The 22,449-nt window shown below is 40.8% G+C and overlaps 1 protein-coding gene across 1 annotated transcript in view; it reads left to right on the plus strand.

Moving 5' to 3' along the window:
* Nucleotides 1-22,449, plus strand: part of ptprn2 (protein tyrosine phosphatase receptor type N2) — a 132,340-nt gene that overhangs the window by 100,915 nt on the left and 8,976 nt on the right. Inside the window, exons 12-18 of the mRNA XM_074622592.1 lie at nt 1,964-2,179; nt 4,410-4,613; nt 11,590-11,737; nt 13,753-13,826; nt 17,962-18,039; nt 21,147-21,266; nt 22,095-22,261. Of these exons, the coding sequence (XP_074478693.1) occupies nt 1,964-2,179; nt 4,410-4,613; nt 11,590-11,737; nt 13,753-13,826; nt 17,962-18,039; nt 21,147-21,266; nt 22,095-22,261 (1,007 nt within the window). The remainder of the gene's footprint in view (nt 1-1,963; nt 2,180-4,409; nt 4,614-11,589; nt 11,738-13,752; nt 13,827-17,961; nt 18,040-21,146; nt 21,267-22,094; nt 22,262-22,449) is intronic.

A 22,449-nucleotide genomic window follows, 5' to 3' on the forward strand; every position in this document is an offset into this window, starting at 1 on the left:
ATGCTTGCAGTGCGTTTCAAGCCTGTTTGCTCCCACAGTGGAAATGATTTTCTTTTTTTTTTATTCATTTCAAGGTGTTTACCTAAATAGTAAGAGTCGCCACAGATTGTAGAAGGCCACGTCTTTGATTAACTCCATAAGAGTTTTTTTTGTTTTTCAGAATAAAGAAAAGAATTTCGTTAAAGAGGAATAGCTTAGAGTTGTCAGGCAGGATTGAACCAATAGGTCTATAGGGGGCACTTTGGTTTCAGAGGCAGCAGTCTTTAACGACTGCACCGATGTGACATGCTGTGTCTACAGAGCAAACAATGTGGAATATTAAATACGTCTAATGAGGGTTTTTAATGTGCTATATATTCAGTCTTTTATAGTGTGATTATGTGAGAGAGGATGCTGGCTGCCTTCTCAACAAGTACTCCAGCAAATGGAAATTGTCTATATGTTCACTTGATCACTGAAGAACACGGACGAGTCATTGGATGGAGGCCATCCCTCTCCTCTCTAGCCGTACATGAGCCTCTTCAAACCTCTCAGTTGTTGTCTAACCTCTTGATGCTTGATTAAAACTACATGCTCCAACCGCAGCAATCGCAATCAACAGCAACCGTCGTCAGGCCCAACGCCGTAATCGAAAAGACCTTGGCATCCGCACAACCGCTAAAACATTGGCAATTACGAGCCACAAGGTCAAACCGTATTGTTGCTGGTGTGAGGTGAAGTGTCTTGTTTTGAAAATGCTTATAACAAGATGTAGGCATCCTTCAGCCGGACCATTAGACCCCTCGGGCTAAATGTCAGAGCTTTTTTTTCATGTTGTAGATTTGATTCACGTCACCCATCAATCTTTCCATCTCGTATGCGGACAATTAGGAGCCTGCTGATTTGTTCGTGGACTGTTATTGATATTGCCCTTTTGCAGATGTATAGCTATTGGCATGTATGCAGCTGATCAAATTAGAGCAAAAATGTGGCTTTTACAGAAACCCCATGTTTTTGTGTCACTAAAATGTGCTGGAAAAAAACAGTATCTTTCTGTTTTTTAGTGTTAAATGCAAAACTAGCTTGGCACGATGTGTATATTTTATGCAATCAGCAAACAGTAGCTACATTTTAGGTATCATTAATTATCTTTCCCAATTAATGCTCCTAATTACCGCTGTTATGCTCTCAAAATATTTTGCATCAGTGGGGCCCACGGGGAATTTATCATTGCAGTAAATGGCCATGAGTGGACCAATTATCAACACATAGGCCAATTCTTTAACCTGCGCTGATAAAAATCTCTTAGATGATATTACAGCACATTAAAAAACAAGTCTGCCACAGCGAGACAAAGCCTATACCTTCCCGTTTTGAATTAACATGCAGCGTGGGTGTGGATCTGTGAAAAGGCTTTTCTATTCAACTGGTGGTGCATGTGTGAAGGTCCAGTCTGGGGTGTCTCTCCGGTCCTGGTAGCCATTAGCTGTGTGGCTTGGGCCAGGGCCTAATCCAGCCAAACTCAGGACCAGAGGAGCTAATTAAGCCCAAGCTTTTAGTATCCCAACCTCCTGTAGCTGCACAGTGCCAGCCCACCCCATGCCAGCACTAAATGGGGTTGTAAATATCTATAGTGGGGCACGGCGTGGAGACAGCACTGGACAGGGGGCTGCTAATAGGGGTTGACTGAGTCTGAATGCATCTTATAAGGCCAGTATTAGAGCTGGTTAATGAGTGGGGCCGGTCAGACATGGTGGTGGTTGTGGTGGTGGGTGGAAGGAAAGAGCGGGAGAGGAAGTGGCGGTAGGTATGGAAGCACCGCATTTTTTCAAAGTCGAGACTTCAGCTGGAAAGTGATGCACTGCAGATTTGATATGGCAGTTGCTGTAAATCAAAAAAAGACTACATCAATCAGACAAAAAAGACAGAGTGGCATCCTGTACTGCTCTGACAGTGTGTTCTCTCTCTGTTTGTCCTCCTCCAGAGGGGCAGCCTGACCCAGATCCCGGTGGTGAAGGAGACCAGGGTGGAGTCGGGCCAGTTCCTGCTGCTCTCCGTCCTCTGCATGCTCTTCATCCTGGTGGCGCTGGCCATGTCCACCACCTTCTTCTGCGTGCGCCAGCGCTCCCACCTCCGCATGAAGGAGAAGCTGGCCAGCCTGGGGACTGACACCAGTACTGATGCCACCGCAACCTATCAGGTTAGACCAGCCCACCTCGCTATGAGCCAATCAGGGGCCAGGACACTTAGCCTGCGCTCTGCCATTGGACGAACACGCACACTGTTCGAGTACGGTGTATTTTCTGATTGGTTTGTGAGGGTGTGTTTGTTAATGTGTGTATGATTCTCTTTTTACCTGCTTTTATGGCGTTTTTTTGGCAGTTGTGACGATAGTGATTTGCTTTTTTTTATGAAATTAATTTTTTTTTTTATTGTGTAGCTCAATAATTGTCTTTTTTATGTTTATTTATCTTATTTTTTTGCTCGTTATTTGTTGGATTTTCCACTTATTGCTCCAATAGATATTCGCTTCATCCAATTATTCAGTGCTCACCCTTGCCTGAGAAGTGTGTGTGCATGTGCGCACATGCGTGTGCGCGCGTGCGTGAGTGTATGTGCGTGTGTATGTGCGAGACAGAGGAACAGGCCGCCACTGTGACCTATTCCCTCTGTTCCTTCAGGGCCATGGACAGCCTGGGCTGTATTGATTTTCAGCGTTGGGGCTCAGCTGTGCCCAGCATGGCACTCAGAACATATTTATCTGCATGTCGCGTTAACATTTTCAATATTTAATCAGGTTTTCACGGGGCTCCTCCATCTATCCGAAGGTGTTGCAGTGTTATAAAGATGGACACAGATAAGCAAAAGAATATGAATGCATTTTCTTTAAACATTAAGAATATTTTTTTTATTATAAATACCTTTTTTGTTTGTTTAATCAAGTTTTGCTTCAGTACAAAATGTTCTCTTTCTCAATATACCTTTACTGGGTGTGTTCTCAGTGTTTGACAGATAGTGGTGTGTTTTTATATTGGAGAGAGATATCGTTACATCGCTGTTGGCCTGTTTTCGTTCTTGTTAGTAGTCTGAAAGAGGGAGGGGGAACAGGGGAAGCTGTAATCCCACTACCAGTGCTCCACTCTGGGCTCCATGTGTCTGTCCTCTGGCCCTCTCTGGTGCTAACTGCATCTCTCCGCTTGCTCCTGGGACGATTTTCTGGGCTCCGGTACAGCACGGCGCTTTGCAGAGATGTTGAGAAGTAGGATGAATTATGAGGTGGACCTGGATATTGCCCCGAGGCCAAGGCCCAGGGCACCGCTTCACGGCTCTAATCATTAAAGTCTGACGGCGGGAAAAGCTGATCCAAGACCAGGGCTTAGAGGGGCCTGTGTGCTCCAGAGGGAAATATCACTATGATAGATCATGAGATAGCACGAGGCATTTTCTCTGCTCTGCTCTGCCCTCGCTGTTATTAATTGAGTATGCAAATGAATTCTGTGGAGATGACTGGCTTTGCCTCACAAAACCAAGCATGATGGGGTTTACAGATTATGAATTTAACATGGCAGATGTGTGACCACACCTTATGGATTGAAGTGTGTGCCTGTGTTTATTCGTTTACACATGTATAAAATTGCACAATGGCGATTTTTTTCTTTCATTTTTTTTCATTTTATATATGCTAGAGTAGATAATGCTTAGTCTTTGAATTTTTGATGCCCTGTCTCTGCACTGAGGCATTATGGGAGAAAAGCTGAGTCATTGGGAGAAGTGTAATCTTTGTAGCAGTGGGGCCCGTTAGTGAGAAACCTGGAGATATCAATCAAAATAGAAAATTATACTTTACAATTGTGCCAATGCATTTTTATCTCCTTTGGTTTGCTGTGGTTATATACATTCACTGTGGAACTCCTATTTGATTGATGGATAGATTCTCCTCTCTTTGCAAAACAAAAAAAAGGATCTTCTTTTTAAAGAAAGTAGTTTTTGCTCTATAGGGCTTGACTGTGCAGTATGGAGATTTTGTGCAGGATTTGACTTTATAAAAGCTCACTTTTTTTAACAACTAAAAGATCCATTCTCAAACAACGGCTGTGTGGCAGCCAGGTGTGACACACTGAATTTATTCTGTAAATCGTGTAGGGTTCCTCAACCATGTATTTTTGACATAATTAGTATAAACTCCATAATCCACGAGGATAAGCCATTAATCTACAGGCAAGTGAGGACAGATCAAGTCAGCCGAGATACAGGATTTCACAATGTGCATTTACAGAACTCAGCCCCTCACTGCAAGGATAAGCACATAACCTACATAAAACTATTGTTATGTGCATGAAAAGAAGACATGAAACCTTGCAAGGAGTTTGGGGGGAAAAAACTGTATTGTTGATGATCAGTGTTTCACCATTATCTCCTTTAATCCTTAGGAGCTGTGTCGCCAGCGTATGGCTATACGGACGTCAGAGCGTGTCGAGCGGCCTGAGACGCTGCGCCACTCACGGCTCAACAGCGTCTCGTCCCAGTTCAGCGATGGCCCTGCGGCCAGCCCGTCGACCCGCAGCAGCACCTCCTCCTGGTGCGAAGAGCCAGTGCCGTCCAACATGGACATCTCCACTGGTCACATGATACTGGTAAGGAACTTGCTTTGACTCCAGAGACGATGTGAGTAATGATTCATGTGGCGAGGGAGGAAGTTGGTTGAAGTGTGGTTTGTTGTCAGGCCCTCAGAGATTTTTTTGCGGTTCTTCGCATCAGATTGTTACAACTAAACAACCACAACATCATGTCTCACTGACTAAGCACTTAACCTGCCAGACTGGGTCTAGTGTAGTTTGAGAAATGTGCTTTTGGTGAGAATACATTAAGTTCAGGCTTGTGTACTTAGATCCACATCAGTGGTTCCCAACCAGGGGTACTTGCACCCCAAGAGGTACTTCTGCAGTGGATTGTGGATTTAATAAATTAATTTGAAGAAATAGAAATTAGGATTTTATTTAACTTAAAATGTGCATATATGTGCGTATTCAGTGAGCTGTGACGTCTGTACACCATGTGTTCCAATTGAGAGCGTGTGAAAACAAATTAAAAGGAGAAGCCTAAACAGAAAAGTAATGGATGAAAAGGTTCAATAGTCAGCAAGAAGTAATGGATAAACAGTTGGAACAGTTAGCTAAACGTAATGGATAAACAGTTGAAACCATTAGCTAAACGTAATGGATAAACAGTTGAAACCATTAGCTAAACGTAATGGATAAACAGTTGAAACCGTTAACTCAACGTTATGGATAAACAGTTGAAACCGTTAACTCAACGTTATGGATAAACAGTTGAAACCGTTAACTCAACGTTATGGATAAACAGTTGAAACAGTTAACTCAACGTTATGGATAAACAGTTGAAACCGTTAACTCAACGTAATGGATAAACAGTTGAAACCGTTAACTCAACGTTATGGATAAACAGTTGAAACCGTTAACTCAACGTTATGGATAAACAGTTGAAACCGTTAACTCAACGTTATGGATAAACAGTTGAAACCGTTAACTCAACGTAATGGATAAACAGTTGAAACCGTTAACTCAACGTAATGGATAAACAGTTGAAACCGTTAACTCAACGTTATGGATAAACAGTTGAAACCGTTAACTCAACGTTATGGATAAACAGTTGAAACCGTTAACTCAACGTAATGGATAAACAGTTGAAACCGTTAACTCAACGTTATGGATAAACAGTTGAAACCGTTAACTCAACGTTATGGATAAACAGTTGAAACCGTTAACTCAACGTTATGGATAAACAGTTGAAACCGTTAACTCAACGTTATGGATAAACAGTTGAAACCGTTAACTCAACGTAATGGATAAACAGTTGAAACCGTTAACTCAACGTAATGGATAAACAGTTGAAACCGTTAACTCAACGTAATGGATAAACAGTTGAAACCGTTAACTCAACGTTATGGATAAACAGTTGAAACCGTTAACTCAACGTAATGGATAAACAGTTGAAACCGTTAACTCAACGTTATGGATAAACAGTTGAAACCGTTAACTCAACGTTATGGATAAACAGTTGAAACCGTTAACTCAACGTTATGGATAAACAGTTGAAACCGTTAACTCAACGTTATGGATAAACAGTTGAAACCGTTAACTCAACGTAATGGATAAACAGTTGAAACCGTTAACTCAACGTAATGGATAAACAGTTGAAACCGTTAACTCAACGTAATGGATAAACAGTTGAAACCGTTAACTCAACGTAATGGATAAACAGTTGAAACCGTTAACTCAACGTTATGGATAAACAGTTGAAACCGTTAACTCAACGTTATGGATAAACAGTTGAAACCGTTAACTCAACGTTATGGATAAACAGTTGAAACCGTTAACTCAACGTAATGGATAAACAGTTGAAACCGTTAACTCAACGTAATGGATAAACAGTTGAAACCGTTAACTCAACGTAATGGATAAACAGTTGAAACCGTTAACTCAACGTAATGGATAAACAGTTGAAACCGTTAACTCAACGTAATGGATAAACAGTTGGAACAGTTAGCTAAATGTAATGGATATAAACAGTTAGAATAGTCAGCTAGAAGTAATGCATAAATATTTGAAACAGTAAGCTAAAAGTAATGGATTAACAGTTGGAATAGTTTGCTGAACATAAAGAATAAACAGTTAAAACCATTAGCTAAACGTTATGGATATCAACTGTTTATCCGTTATGTTTAGCTAACTGTTCCAACATAATTGATGTTAGCTAAACATAATGGATAAACAGTTGAAACCGTTAACTCAACGTAATGGATAAATGGTTGAAACATCTTCTGTTACTCCAATTGGTGGTACAAATGCAAATAACTTGACTATCTAAACAGACCTAAACACTGACAGTTAATTTTTTTTAGAATATTGTAATAATAAACTGTTTTATATAATTAACAGTTTTAAACAACATCCATTTAAAGTTAAAATAAACCCATGTGAAACACAACGGGTGGTGTCGATGTAGAGGTATACTTGAGATCATCTGTAAGGCAGATCTACAGGAATAGTCTATTCAGATGTTTCATGTGCAGCATACATTATAGTGTTTGCTTTTAAACCTCCCTTTGCCTATGAATATGCTAGGCCCTGTGCTGAAAACCAACAGCTTGATTTCGCTCTGTTTATCTGTTTGGATGTGTCTCTTTTTCATCCCTCTCTCACCTCATTCCCTTCACAACCCTGTTATCTTTGTTTTTTTCTCCCCCATCACTCTTCCCGCTGTTTTCTCCCTCTTGCTTTATCTCGGCTCTGTTGTCTTCATTTTTTCTCCTCTAACTTTTTCCCTCCCTTTACTGTGTCATTTTCTCTCTTTATCATTCCGCCCTGCATCTCTCCCCCCTCTGTCATTTACATCCTTTACCCCCTCCGTCTCTCTTACCGCTGCAGCAAAAAATAAGGCCGACTTTGTTTTGCGTGATGAGAGCAGCACGAAACCCGAAATATCATTATCCATCTGATTGTCATTTGGATGTTTTAGAAATTTTCTTTATTTTGGTTGAAAAAAGCTTTTTGGTTGCCAACGCTTTCCACCAAACACACAATGGATTGTTTTAATTTTGCCCAACTTTCGCTTCATTCATTTGAGATAAGCTTGATAAAAGAGATGGATAGATGCCTTGCAGTGTTTCCATTAATGGAGAGAGCATTCATCACACTGCATGTCTAGCTTTTATATTGGGAGGCTGTAATGAATGAGAGTGAATCTGAGTAATGCCTTGTATTGGTGGTAATAGATGGGTTTTGTTGCACTCGTCAAGGCTTGTTTGTGAAGCCCCTTTTGAAAACATTGACAATAGAAAAGCATTTAGCCCTGCAATAACAAAAGACACACTGTGAATCATTTCTAGGAGCTGTTATTATTAGCCCCCAGTTTCTTCTATGCAGGCGTTGCAACGTAGAAAGGTAAAACACTCAGGGACCTTTACTTCTCTTTCATGCCATGATTGACATGGAGATGTCCTATAGGGGCTCTTCTTTAAGATTCCGCCGCCATCTCACATGAAACCATGTGTGAGATTGCCTTGTTATCACTGATCTCAGACCTATATTTCCCATCTCGGCTCTCCTCTCCTCTCATCTCCCCTCTCTCGCTCTTTGGAGCTCACACCGTGTGGAGAAGGATGATGAATACCCGACTTTCCAAAGCACATACGCTGGGGGTCCCTTTTTTTGAGGCCCGATCACCTCACACACACACACACACACACACACACACACACACACACACACACACACACACACACACGCACACAACAACTATGAACTACGATGTTGCGCCCCACCGTTCGACCCCCCTCCAGACTTAAAAAGTCTTGCATAACGACTTCCAACTTCAAAAGTGAAATTGGATGCCTCTGTGTGCTGACTCATCCGCTCTGCTTTTTTTTTTCCAGGGCTTTGACACACCTCTGCTATCCTACATTTTCTCTCGTTTACCTTTTTTCAGCTGCAGCATGGTGCTACAACCATGCAAACGCTGACTTAATGATATTTACTGATTAAAAAATATAGGGCTGTGTATTGGCAAGAATCTGGCGATACGATTCGTATCATGATACAGGTGTTACGATTCAATGTATCGCGATATATTGCGATACTGTAAGCAAGGCGATATATTGTGATTTTTTAAAATCTAATCTTAGGAAAACTGTCATAGTGTAAAGAACACACCACCATATGCATAAAATTAAATAAGAAAGTAAAAAACGGTTTAGTTTTTTATGCAATCAGTACAGTGGGATTTGCATTTATCACAGTCCCTGTAACATCCAACATCATTGCACTACTTTGAGAGGGCACATACACTGAGAGGGCGCATCTCTTTGCAAATTACATAAAGTATTGACTGACATCTTTGCATGTGAACTATTGATTAATAATCAATGCATTGCCATATTCGATATTTCGATATTTCGATATTTTCTTACACCCCTATTAAAAAACCTCAAAAATGATTACCAGATGTAACATGGAAGCATGAGTTACTTATGTTTCTGTGCTTATTGCTGCAGTCTTTTCAGCACCATGGACAGCACTTTACACTTTACACAACTTGTTTTTCCTCTTCATAAAAACACCTCTGTCTATCCAGCTGTCCTGCTGTCCAGAAACAGGGTAGAAACGTTGCTGCTGCTGCTGTAACGTTCCCCATGGCTTAATCACCTCTCTACTGAAAAAAACATAAGAAAAAAAAAAATCAATAATTATGTCGCTTGAGGCTCTTTTTCATTATGTTGAGTAGTTATTGCTCACTTTTTTTTTTTTTTTATGAAATGATGAATTATTTGCTTGAAAGTGAAATAGACTTAGGCAAAAGAAATTAGCCACTGACTCATGCAACATGTTCTGCCCTCAGTGGCTTTTACTCACAATTTTGAATTTTGTTTATAGGAGCAAAAGAACAATTTGTTCCATTTAAGGCAAAAAACAATGCGTTCTTTTCATTTAGCTATTATTAGCAAGCAAACAAATAATTTTTTTTCCACCTCTCAGTGCTGTTTATCATATCATAAAGCTCCCCCGTACAAATTGTTACCGGTATTGTTCGTTTTAATTTGACAGCGGAGCTCGACAGTAATGTGTTACCTGTTGTGTCTGGCTCCCCTGGTTGTCCCTTCATCCTGATTTCACCCAGCACCCTGTGCTGCCGAGGAGACTGCTTAGGAAGGATTAGACATTGTTTCCCTGACACCCAGGCCTCCCATCCCAACCCTCTGATTGGCAGACATAATCCCCCCATTCACTAAACCTTCGTTACCCTGTCTCTGGAATACGCCATGGTCCACTGCCTCCCCCCTAGGAGCGGGAGGGCTTGATAAGGGCCTGCTGGCTGCATTGCATTAAGCTTGCGAAAATATGAATTTGGAATGCAATCGATTCAGGGCATCGTTTGAATAGAATGGGAGGCAATTCAGAGTGGATTTATCAAGTACATGGAGATGTAATATTGGTAGGGGAGGTGGGATGCTGTCAGGCTGGCAAGCAGAGAGTACTTGTACGGGGTGACAAGAGCATCGTGGTGACAGGCTCTGTCAAGTGGCCATAATGGCATGCTGTCATTTTCCTGGGAAGACAGCGCTGTGTGGTTGCGTAGGCGATGCACAGTAACACACATGCAGATATATGTGTGTTGGCTGCTATTAGAATTGACATTTTTTTATAATTGGGTTCTTTGCACGCATAAAATTAAAAGTTCAAACACGGATGGTTCAAAGTATAACAGCGGAGAATCTACAATAATATTTCAGAAATGTCACTTAATGGGTTCAGAGAGAAAGCTCTGTGCTGTTGTGTTCTCTCATTATGCAGCTGCATTAATCACAAGAGTTGCTTTTACTGTTCTCAGTGTGGCCTTTAACACTTGAGTGGCACCTTTGGCACCGCATCGAACAATAAACTTTGATTTCCATTGTCTGTAGGATTCGTAATGCTCTTATAAGTCGCCTAATATCCGTTGCGTGCGTGCAGGAGATGTCTGAATTCGCCAGCCATCAAAGGGTAATTGCCTATTATGTGTTGGACAAGCTTATTTGTGATTATCATCTATGTATGAATTGTATATATTCTGCAAAGAGTTGGATTTCCCTTTTGACAGACGGGAGTGAATAAGTCGGATGTAACAATGGAGTGTCACCTCTCTCTGCTCAGCCTACCTATACTGCCTTTAATATGGGATAAAAACCCAGCACATCTGGGTGTCACTTTCATTGTATTAGCCAGCTGATCCCTGACATCAGTTTATGAGTCTGTAATCTTCTGCCTCACACAATAGCGGACTAAAGCATTTAACCCCATTGGGAAGGGGAAGCCATGATACAGGAGAGAAAGCGAAACACGGCGCTATACGCTACAAAAGATCGTCTTGCCAGCTACAGCCTCTAAGCTCCCTACTTGCCCTGGTTTGGGAGAATACATACACACATACACACACACACACACATAGGCCTCTACCCCTCCCCCTTCTCTTTTTCCATCTTTGTCTCTCTAGCGAATTCAATTTTGTCTTCTCCAAGCGACGGCTTAAATGCAGACAATCTTATCAGTGGCTGTGCAAGCAGTGAGGGACGTGATTGAAACACCCCTGAAGTATTTCCAATGCAGACAAACCTTTCAGGAGTCTTAATTGTGCGTGATGTTTTTTCTCTCTCTCTCGGTCAAACACACATGCACAAAGACACAAACATTAGCACACCTTCCCCACCTAGATCTTCAGCAGCCTCCTCCTCCTCCTCACCCAGTTGTTACGCTGTACAGCAGCGTAGGACAATAATGCTCCATGACACCTGGTCATAGCTTTAATGGAGAGATGCTTTTGTCGAGGGTTTAGCGTTTTTGCTCCACTTTATTTATCGGTTAGCTCATGGTGAAGAAAATACAATAAAAAATAACAACAAGGTATCTCAAACCAGCTATACATGGTGAAATGCGTCTCATTTAATTAAACCAAATGTGCTCACGAAATGTATTTTTACAGCCACGTTTTGAAATGAATGGTTCTGGCTTGTTACAGTGTGAAATGGTGGCTAAGGTGGTGTCTGTTTTCCTCTAGTCATACATGGAGGACCACTTGAAGAACAAGAACCGTCTGGAGCGGGAGTGGGAGGCTCTGTGCTCCTACCAGGCAGAGCCCGGCGCCTGCAGCGCGGGGCACGGCGAGCACAACTCCAAGAAGAACCGCTCAGACGCCGTGGTCGTATGTGAGTCCATTTCAGATGTCCATTCACTTTTTTGCTGTTTTTTTTTGCATAAAATCTACACTGTAAAAATATGCTTCCTTCCAAACAAATAATCCGTTTGTTTCTTCAACACATTACACATTAAACATCCACTATATGGAAGCCAAGATTGGAGTATATCAGAGTTCAACAAATGGTCAATTACTTTGTCTTTATATTAGCCAAGACCTTTTTTCCCTCAAATTTCTTACTACAGTATGAGTGATAGAGATCTACGAGGACATAACAATATCTGCCAAACTCTCTCTCACTGGTTTGAGGTGGGCGTGGCTCAGTTACAACACAGTGTTGTCACATATCTACATGCACCAATCAGGATTTAGCAACAACTGAGGAGGGTTTCTCTGGTCCTACTGAGGCTATAGGCAAGACTCCTTCCTAGCATTCGGAGAGCACACACCGGCACACTTCTTCCAAACAAGAATCATATATACATATATATATATTAACTTTATTTAGAACAATCCAGTACATTACAATTTCTAGTAATAAATAAAATCAATAGGGATTTGGACAATTATTACAATGTATTAAAGTACAAAACACACAATTAATATGCTCTCCTCGAAGCTACCAAACTCCATTGAAAAACTCAGTAATTTTACCTCGCCGATTGTTCAACACACTTCATTCAAACTCGACAGAAACAAAATAAAACTCACCAAAACCGCCTTTGTTAGTCTTTTCCACTGCTCCAATAATCACCAACTCTGGTTTGTTCAAAATAAACCCTTAATTCACAGTGTTAGATGTGAAAAAATACAGCCTTTATGCTCTCCTCGAAGCTACCAAACTCCATTGAAAAACTCAGTAATTTTACCTTGCCAATTGTAAAACACATTTCAAACTCGATACAAACAAAATAAAACTCACCAAAACAGCCTTTGTTAGTCTTTTCCACTGTTCCAACAATCACTAACTCTGGTTTGGTTAAAATAAACCCCTAATTCACAGAGTTAGATGTGAAAACATGCTGGCTCTACATGCTGTTTTTTCCCCGCTGTCTCTCTCTGTCATTGCTGGCCTCTTTGTGCTTGTGCTTGGGTTAGCTCGCTGAGCAACGAAAGTCAGAACAAATTTTTTATTTTGTCTTGTAGATCTAATGAGTGAAGATTCAGATTGCCAATTTCTCGCCTCAAATTTGTTCAGAAACAGATTTTGGCAGACTGCTGAGGTGAAATAACTGAAAGTTTACAAGCGTGTTTCCAAATCGGGGGACAGGAAATGCATCTTGTGCATTGGATTGTGGGTGTTTTAGGAGCGCAGAGGATACACACATGCATCCTTGAAAATCCTCTGAATGAAGGAATCAGTCCTTGGTAGAATTTGAAGGATCCTAGACATTGGAACAGTCCTTCGGTGGGATTCAATGACGTAAATTACTTGAAATTCAGCCTTTGAAGGATCCTTCCTTGACTTTGACAAACACCTGATGACAGTTGGTGGGTTGCTTGGGTTACTGTCAGTCAAATCTGATCAGCTACACAGTGCCGATGAAGGAGAGTTTTTGCCTGTTAAAACTCCTTTATTATCATAAACAATACCTAAACATGATTTTTAAACTTTGATTTCTGCTTATTTAGTCTTGAATTTAAGAAAAATATTTGACGCTAAGTTCTCCGGGGTATTAATACCGACTACCGAGGTGGGTTTAAGTTGACTGGGAACAGATTATCTGAATCTTTCAACAGTTTCACTTGTTAAAGAAAGAGGGGATTTAAAGGCTCCCGGCTTACAGACTTCTTAAGATAAGATATTTTAGTATTACCTCACTCTGAACATTCCTTATTGAAGGTGAAGCAATTCAGGACTTGAGAAACAGTGTGTGTGCATATGATGAAAGTCTGGTGAAATTGCAGACCCTGCAGCCTTTTTACTTACATATTCCTCTGTTGCTGCTCAAAATTCTGTTGTTATTGTGTGGGGAGGAAAAACAGTAGAAAAGTATGTTGATGAATTATGCATCTCCATTACAGATGATCATTCCAGGATCACCTTGAAAGCGGAGAATAACCACGGCAACTCCGATTACATCAACGCCAGTCCAATAGTGAGTATTGTTTATTCATTATTGCTCTACGTTGTGGATGATATTTGTCGTCTACGAAACCTGTTTTTTGTACCAGGAGGAGCACCTGTTGTGGTGGGATTTTACTTTAAGATAAAAGAAGTTTCAAAGGACTTGTCATCGATCCCAGTGCATTGATCTTGTTTTTTTTTACTTTGTTCTCCATGCTGGGAGTCTCAGTTGATTCGGTGTGTTTTGTTGAATCACACTGCTACTTTCACTGCTTTCAAAATGGCCGTTCCCAAGAGAAACCCCTTTTTTTTCATCCGCACTATAAAGAATTATACATTATTTTTGACTAAACAAATGTAGCCCACCACAAATCCAGAAAGACCTCAGTGTTGGAGAGGGCTAAGGGTTTTTTTTTCTCTCCCCCAAAACATTGCCAGTCATGATTTCCCCTGAGGCTGCTGAAAAGGGATTCCATCAAAGGGAACAGGAAACTATGCATTTCAAATACAGTGCCAAAATTTCTGCGGAGATAGATGAGGGGCGCACACAGCTGCACTAAAAGTCTATTACTCTTTAGAAACAAACATTTATTCCTCTGTTTTCTCTAATGGCATATTCATGGAGGTGCGACATTTGCCCCGTTATAGAATAATATTATAAAAAGGTTAATTAATCAGAGGGAGAATTTGGCAAAAAATCTGACTGGTGGATTAGACAATGGGTATAAAGTAGTACGCGATAGTAACGCGTTAACGCAAATTCATTTTAACGCCACTAATTTCTTTAACGGAGGTTGTACCGGGCTCAGTTTTAAAGATAGAGTGAAGATACTGGCATCATATGAAACTAGAAAAAACCTAAGAAATCCATTGGTACCATGTCATACTAGCTTGTCAAGAAGGACGTTAAATAACGCTCCAAACTTACGCAAAATTTTGGCGAGGAGAAAGGAGTTTCCCCTTTACAGACATGCCCACTTTATGGTAATCACATGCAGTTTTGAGCAAGTCAAGTCAGCACACTGACATACTGACAGCTGTTGTTGCCTGTTGGGCTGCAGTTTGCCGTGTTATGATTGAGTACATTTTGTATGCTAAATGCAGTACCTGTGAGGGTTTCTGGACAATATTTGTCATTGTTTTGTGTTGTTAATTGATTTCCAATAATAAATATATCCATTTTTGCATAAAGCAAGCATATTTGTCCACTGCCATGTTGATAAGAGTATTAAATACTTGAAAAACCTTTAAGGTACATTTTGAACAGATAAAAAATATGCAATTCATTTGCAATTAATCCCGATTAATCATGGACAATCATGCGATTAAATACTTTAATCGATTGACAGCCCTAATATAAAGTAGAGTTATCCACTGTTTTGGTGCAGTTGGAAAAAAAAAAGCATCTAGAAAGACATGCTGAAGATGGGTGAAGTAATGGCGGATGCAGTGGTGTGTGGATGAAAGGACAGTAATTACACCACAAAAGGGACCCCTGGCTGAGCCCAGCAAAACTGTGATAATTATGTCTGTCAATGCGGCTTCTTCCTCCTCATTAGCTCCAGGAGCAGTGGCCTACGAATAAATAATCTGTCGCTTCTTTCTGGGAAATCAGGGGTCAGAGAGGCAAAGGGAAGGAACGATCTGAGCTCCCTGCGAAGGAGAGGGTGACATACACACAGGGACAAGCGTGGATAATGGTTAATGCTCGACCACAAATGATGCAAGCGCTCCCAGATGTACGGCATCATTAGCAGGAACGGGTCGAAGGAATGTGCAGTGGCACAAAATGTGGTCAAAGCCATGTTGTCTTTGTCTGGCTTTTTCAGAAAAGTCAAGCGCTGTGTGGCTTTTCCATTACCCACCTGTTCTCCCAAGCTTTTGTTTTCAAACTTTCTCAAGCTTGCATTTAGCGCTTTGTGCCCTCTATCTTACATAAACACCGGATCAAGGCGCTACAGCAAGGCGTTGAAAGTTGAGACGCTTCTCCGGGAACAGATATTTGTGCGAGCTATTTCAGTACAAGCTATTTTACTTCAAACCAAAGAGCACTTCTTTGCCTTTTTTTTGTTGTAGTCTATCTTCTTCCCACAATGGCAAGGGGAGGACAGCTGAAACGCAGGACTACTCTTTCATGTTTGCGCTTTAGTATTCATGCAGGGATGTCAACACACAGCTACAGCATGTCTGTGTCCTTGAGATTGGCTAAACGGAGTGGCGGCGCTAGCATTCGGCGCCACCCTTTCATTTCTGTGGGGGAGTATTTTTTTTTTTTAACGAATCCACGAGGGGAATTTCAACCAGGAAGCATGAAGAGAAAATTGAACATCGCGGTTATAGCTAATTGAAGTAGAACGGTGGGTAATGAACGTAATATTTCCTGCATTTATGTGTCCTTTTGTGAAAATTCTTCAATAGAAAGGCAGTCAAATTTCCAGCCCTTGTGTAGGTGTATTGAAAGAACATGTTCAGTCACTCACGCTTCACATCTGCCCCCCCAATGATCATTTAGTCACAACTACAATACCCACAATGAATACCGACATCCTGCCTGACACCTCACAGACATTTGATTCACAATACGTCTATGAATCATAAAAAAATATAGATGATCAAAACTGTACCTGCATCATTTTTAGTATTTCACTGCTAAACGTTCCAAAACAATTTACGGTACTAAGGATGATATTCAACCATTAAAATGAACTCTTCTTTAATAACGCCGACAGTTTTCTACTGAGCCCGACTTGTAATTAAATCACAGCTTGGAAGTAGATTTAAAAGGAGAAAACAATTTGACATTTTAATCCACCATAATGAAACGAAATTACAGACAGACATGAAGACATGAGCAGACAAGAAATTGATTTTGATTTAAAAAAAAATTTGGACCAAAGTTGTATGTTCGCTTTTATCAGAGCGTTGAGAATTAATCCTGTTGTTGAGGTTATTAAGCATGAGGCGAGAAAATCATTATGGTAATATTAAAGCCATGGAGAAATGCTCCATTATTACTTTCCTTTTAAAGGGTGAGTGTCAAGGTCTATGAGCTTGACAAATGAGTCAAAGAAAAACACCAAGAAATGAAATGAAAAGCTAAATGTTACACTTCTAAGCTCATGTTCAGTGTCCTTGACAAGTTCAGCGTAAAAAAAACCCCAAGAAAAAGCGGCTTTCTTACTGCATTTTACTCATATAAGATCTTTGGTAGGTCTACCATCAATGATATTAAATGTATTCCTACACTTACATACACCCGAGTGTCGTCTATCATTATAATGCCAACTATACATCAGCAATGCATTGATATGTACCCACTCGTTTCCTTTCCTGCGAAATATGTCAACACCTTTCCTCTGATGCATCTCGCACTCGAGGGTGTGCATAAAAAATTCCATTCAATGAAATGTGATCATTGATTTTTTTGGGGCACAACACCTACTCAATCAAGTCTCAATCACATCCCTCAAATCAAGTCCCCCCCGTGTCATTATGTCCCACCTGAACACTCGGCCCTCTTCACATGAAGCGCCTGCAGGCTTTAAAGTCCCACCGCTATATCACGTTTTCATGCAGAAACACGTCAAAACGTGACAGAAACTGAGATCTGAAAGCCATTTTGTGAGGTCATTGGTGTGAGGACATTGTAGAGAAGACTGTAACTAAAGGAGAAATAAAAAAACATCCTTGAATGATGAGATAATGAATTACTGAAGGTAATAAAAGTGTTTATTTTGAATATTCAAAGGGTTGCAAAGGCCAAGGTCTTCAGTCTTTTTATGCAAACATGATGTTTAAAGAGACTGATCTTTAACATTTTTTTCACAAAAACAAGAACAACTGACATGGCATACAAACCGCGACCTTCCTGCATGTGTTTAAAGCTTATCTAGCGTAAGGCCGTGTGATGTTCACAGTTTACCAAATTCCAATTTAGTCTATCAGACCCATTGAAAATAGTCTGATCTCGAGCACAGAAGGGAAATGACAAGGAGGAAAGGAACAAGAATGACAAGTTCACATGAAAGAGAAAGAAGACAGCAGAATCAAATGTTTTCTGCTCTCATCCCTCCGCCCAGATGGAGGCTTTGATGGAAGTCTTTTACTCAGACTTTATGTTTCCATTCGCCCAAACACACTCTCACACTCTGCTCCCTCTCTCCCAGATGGACCATGACCCTCGCAACCCTACTTACATCGCCTCGCAGGGCCCACTTCTTTCCACCGTGGCGGACTTCTGGCAGGTAAAACTCCTCTCTCCATTCACTGTGGTTTTTCATCTTTTACTGTTTTGTTTCTGCAGAGATGAAGGTTTGGATGAACCCCAAAAGAGCTTTTTGTGTGATTTACCAATTCCTGTGTGATGTCTTCTTCTTGGTCTAAGAGTGTCTAGATTTCTTCGGTGTTTAAGCAACGGTGGAGTTTCTCAAAGTGGGATCAATGAAGTAATGTAGCCCCAGTTTGTGCCTTTCATATGCTACTATTACATTCAAGTCCCAGCTAAGCACCAATTGTCCTAAAAATATCTATCTTGAGAAACTCAGAAGGTCGTTTAACAACACTTACTGCTGTTCTGAGGGTGTTTCCAGACTCCTCAAAGACTCTTCTAATCATCTGGATGAAAAATATAAGCCTTCTCTCAAGTTGCGACTGTGTTTTCCAATCCACGTAACCAGAAATGGCATATATGTCACAAGCAAAACGTCTGATTGCTGCAATTTGCGTCAAAAATGGCACCACTTCTTCTCTGAAGACACAGACATGAGACACATATTACTAGCTTCAGAGTGACTCACACTCCCCTAGGATATCATTATCTCCAATGTCCACGGCAAATAAACTTCCGTAAATGCGTTTGGAAATCATAAAAAGACGCTCGTTTTAGATCCAGAACTTGCCTGAGAATCATCACATTTTTAAGTTTTCTTCAGTATCAAAGTAATGCAGTGATAGTTGTCTCTACATGTATGACTATATTACAAACAGGAACTGCTAATAGCTAATTCAGCATACTTTAAATGGTGCCAATTTGCCAAAATGTGAACAAATATAGGCAAAAAAGAAAAAAAAACAGGGCTCAAGTTGTAGTTCACAGCGTAACTCACTGATTTACATCCCCCAAAGCATTATGGGAAATGTAGCTCCCAAACTTGGAGTGTAATTATCCCTCAAATAGAGGTAAGACAAATAATAACTGTATATTTTTATGAAAATTGTATGCTTGGCTCTGTCACTCAATGTAATGCACGATAGACACAAACTGGTGCTTCTACTGTTCCTACTCATCAATAAAACAGTGTCACGAGCCGAGTATGTACTAGAAACCTGCAGCTTTTCGGTTGTAAATACTAGTCTAGTTATACACACCCCGAGGAAGTATAATATTATTTGTAGTAATGCTGATGTTTGCTCATATTGCATTTTTCTCCATGCTATTTGCATTCCTTCCCTTGTCCATAAATGTCACACGAGCCTGTCATTAATCACTGGATATAGGCTATTGTAAAACACGTCGTCTTGTGTGGAGGTATGCCTTAAATGATGCATGGTTGCCAAATGGCGTTCTTATGCGTTAATAGGACAGCACTGTCGTAATTAGTGGGCCCATCACCTACATATGGTGAAGTAACTCTGCTAGCCGTGACCAGGATGTAGAAGTGTGAAGCATAAATCCTGGCAGACCAGCTGGCCGTGCACTCTGCACTCTGCATCTTATACTAACTGGATATACGCATTTCGAATCGTTATGATAGTGCTGACTGTGTTAGGACAGATGTTTGTGACCCGGGGAAGGATGGTAACGCTATGTTATGTCTAGTCTGGTTTGGTTCTGCACACCAAAAAGACCAAAAGCCTTTGGTTTTTGTTGTAAATCACATTTTAAACCCCAAAAAACAAACCTGCGGTGTTCAATTTAATTAAAAAAAGAAAGATTCAATACCTATTATCTAAAATGTGTACCTTTAATTAACTACATCAGCTCAAATTGGAGCCCTGTTTCCTATATTCAATTTGTAAATTTGAAAGTGCCTCAAATGAAACAGTTGATAATTATCTATTAGTCAATTTGGTTATTTGTTTGTCTGCCAATTTTTTCTCGTGCCAGGTGAATAAATGCATATCCATTATCTAATGAAATGCGCCATTTAGCCGTGAACTCAACTCTAAATCTTTCCCAATTAAGCAGAAAATGACGGGAAATTAGACACAGATTGACTGACACAATGAACATAAGTTCTGTGTCTGTGAATAAGTAGTAGCCATTCATTATTCAATATGGTAAACCTTGGGCTGTGGCAGGATAGAAAAAAAAAAAACACACACACTTTCTCCCCATTAAAAGTAAACAAACAGGGGAAACACTGGCACTCTCATGCAAATGGACCGTGCAGGAGGCAAATCTTTTTGCTCTGTCCTATCTAATCCACACCAGCCCCAGGCAGCGCTCTGAAAGGCGGCTCTGCTCTAATCCTCCACTCCTCATTCCTCCATCCCTTCATCCTCCACTCCTCCATCCACCTCCCCTCCCTCCCTCCATCCCCGGCTATTACCTTAGCTCTGCTGGGCCTTGCTTTCCTGCTCACTTTTCCTCAGAATTAAAAAAAACAAAGCTGAGCACAGTTCCCAGAGCAGAAACTACAGGCTTTTATTTGTATCCTGCCTTCTTCCATACATATGATATGTATGTTTTTGGAGCCTAGAAATTGTTTACTCTTTTCACCTTTTCTTCACTACCTGCAAATATTTGCCAGATCTTACAAGACTAAATGGTTAATATTCCCCCACATTATCACCTTGCCTAATCTCATCACATCCTGGCACAGTTGGCACAGTTGGCACATTTGGCGCATAATGTGTCCGCTGGGCTGGATCACAGAAGCTTGTGATTAGTGTATTGTCAAGGCCATTGTGTTTTTATAGCAATCATAAAAGCCACGTTTCCTCCTCATTTTCCTAATGGCTGCTGTGGGCCTGTATTTTTTATCCCAAGGACACATTAGATCGTGATAAGATGAAATGGAGCAGCAGCTCAGTAGATGTTGTGATCTCACTCAGACGACTGAGAGAGGGCGACACATGACGCGCCCTCCCGCTGCTCGACCCAACATTTATCATTTGTCGTGCGCAGAGAGGTGACATTTATTCATACTTCCTGGGCCAAGATTAAGAAATCAATTTCACTCTAATACAAGGGTGCTATGTAATGCTGATGTGCAATATGCTGCTCCTAGTGGCACAGTTCAGCTCCACATTAGTGCTACTGTAGTGTCATACAGATGAGTATGAAAAGGTTGTTGTGTCTGGATGCGTTCGAGGGATGTCTGACGTCTTTTTTTCTCCTGGCGTGTAGATGGTGTGGGAGAGCGGCTGCGTCGTCGCCGTCATGTTGACCCCGCTTTCTGAAAATGGAGTGAAGCAGTGTCATCCCTACTGGCCCGACGAAGGATCTGATGTCTACCACATCTACGAGGTATGTCAGCGAGAGGTTGTGGATGCTGTAAAGTCAGTCGGTAGCATAAAGACGTTCATAAGGAACAAATCATTATTACATGTTTTGGTATCTAACTTAATGACACCTAATTAGAGCTGCAATGATTAATGGATTAGTTGTCAACTATTAAATTAATCGCCAACTATTTTGATCATTGATTAATCTATTTGAGTAATTTTAAGAAGAAAAAAAGGTCAAAATTCTCTGATTGCAGCTTCTTAAATGTGAATAGTTTCTGATCTCTTTACTCCTCTATGACAGTAAACTGAATATCTTTAAATTGTGGACAAAACAAGACATTTGAGGAGGTCATCTTGGGCTTTGGGAAACACTGATCGACATTTTTCACCATTTTCAGACATTTTATAGACCAAACAACTAATCGATTAATCAAGAAATCATTAGTCGCTGCCCTACATCTCATTCCATCAAACAAAGTCAGCCCTAATACACACTCTGAAGTGAACAATTAATATGTTTGATTGACTGTGTACCATTTCTTTAAACCCTTTTTACAGCTGAAATCATTTTTCTTTAACAAAGCGTGCATTTAAACTAAAATTGTGTAAGAGAAAAGTACCACCTTCCTTCTCGCGGTTTCTTTCTGAACAAAAAGACTTGTGTGTCTGTGAACAGGATGGAACTAAAATATATGGTTAGTTAGGGAAAACAAAACTATTTGCATGGCCGCAAGGAGTTTTTTTTTCATAATTTGGGTGAACCAACCCTTTATGAATGGGTCCTTGTTAAAACTGCTGGTGTGAAGCTGTAATTAATTAACTGAGTGCCGTCTGTTCCTATATGTAGGTCAACCTGGTGTCGGAGCACATCTGGTGTGAGGACTTCCTGGTGCGGAGCTTCTACCTGAAGAACCTGCAGACCAACGAGACCCGCACCGTCACCCAGTTCCACTTCCTTTCCTGGATGGACCGCGGGATCCCCAACTCCGCCAGGACCCTTTTAGACTTCCGCAGGTATAGTAGAGTGCAGATCCTGCTGGTTTGCCTCAGATACTCAGCAGATTTCAGACAGATTTCCACTTTTACAACTGGCCTTTTTACCTCAGCTTGTTCTTAATCATCTTCCCTTGTATTCTGTATTCTGTCAGCGCCTCTCTGGTCCGTCTCCCCCTTTGCCCCTCTGCCTTTTTGGTGTCCTAGAG

The sequence above is a fragment of the Sebastes fasciatus genome, chromosome 21, assembly GCF_043250625.1.
Source record: "Sebastes fasciatus isolate fSebFas1 chromosome 21, fSebFas1.pri, whole genome shotgun sequence".
NCBI classification, from domain to species: domain Eukaryota; kingdom Metazoa; phylum Chordata; class Actinopteri; order Perciformes; family Sebastidae; genus Sebastes; species Sebastes fasciatus.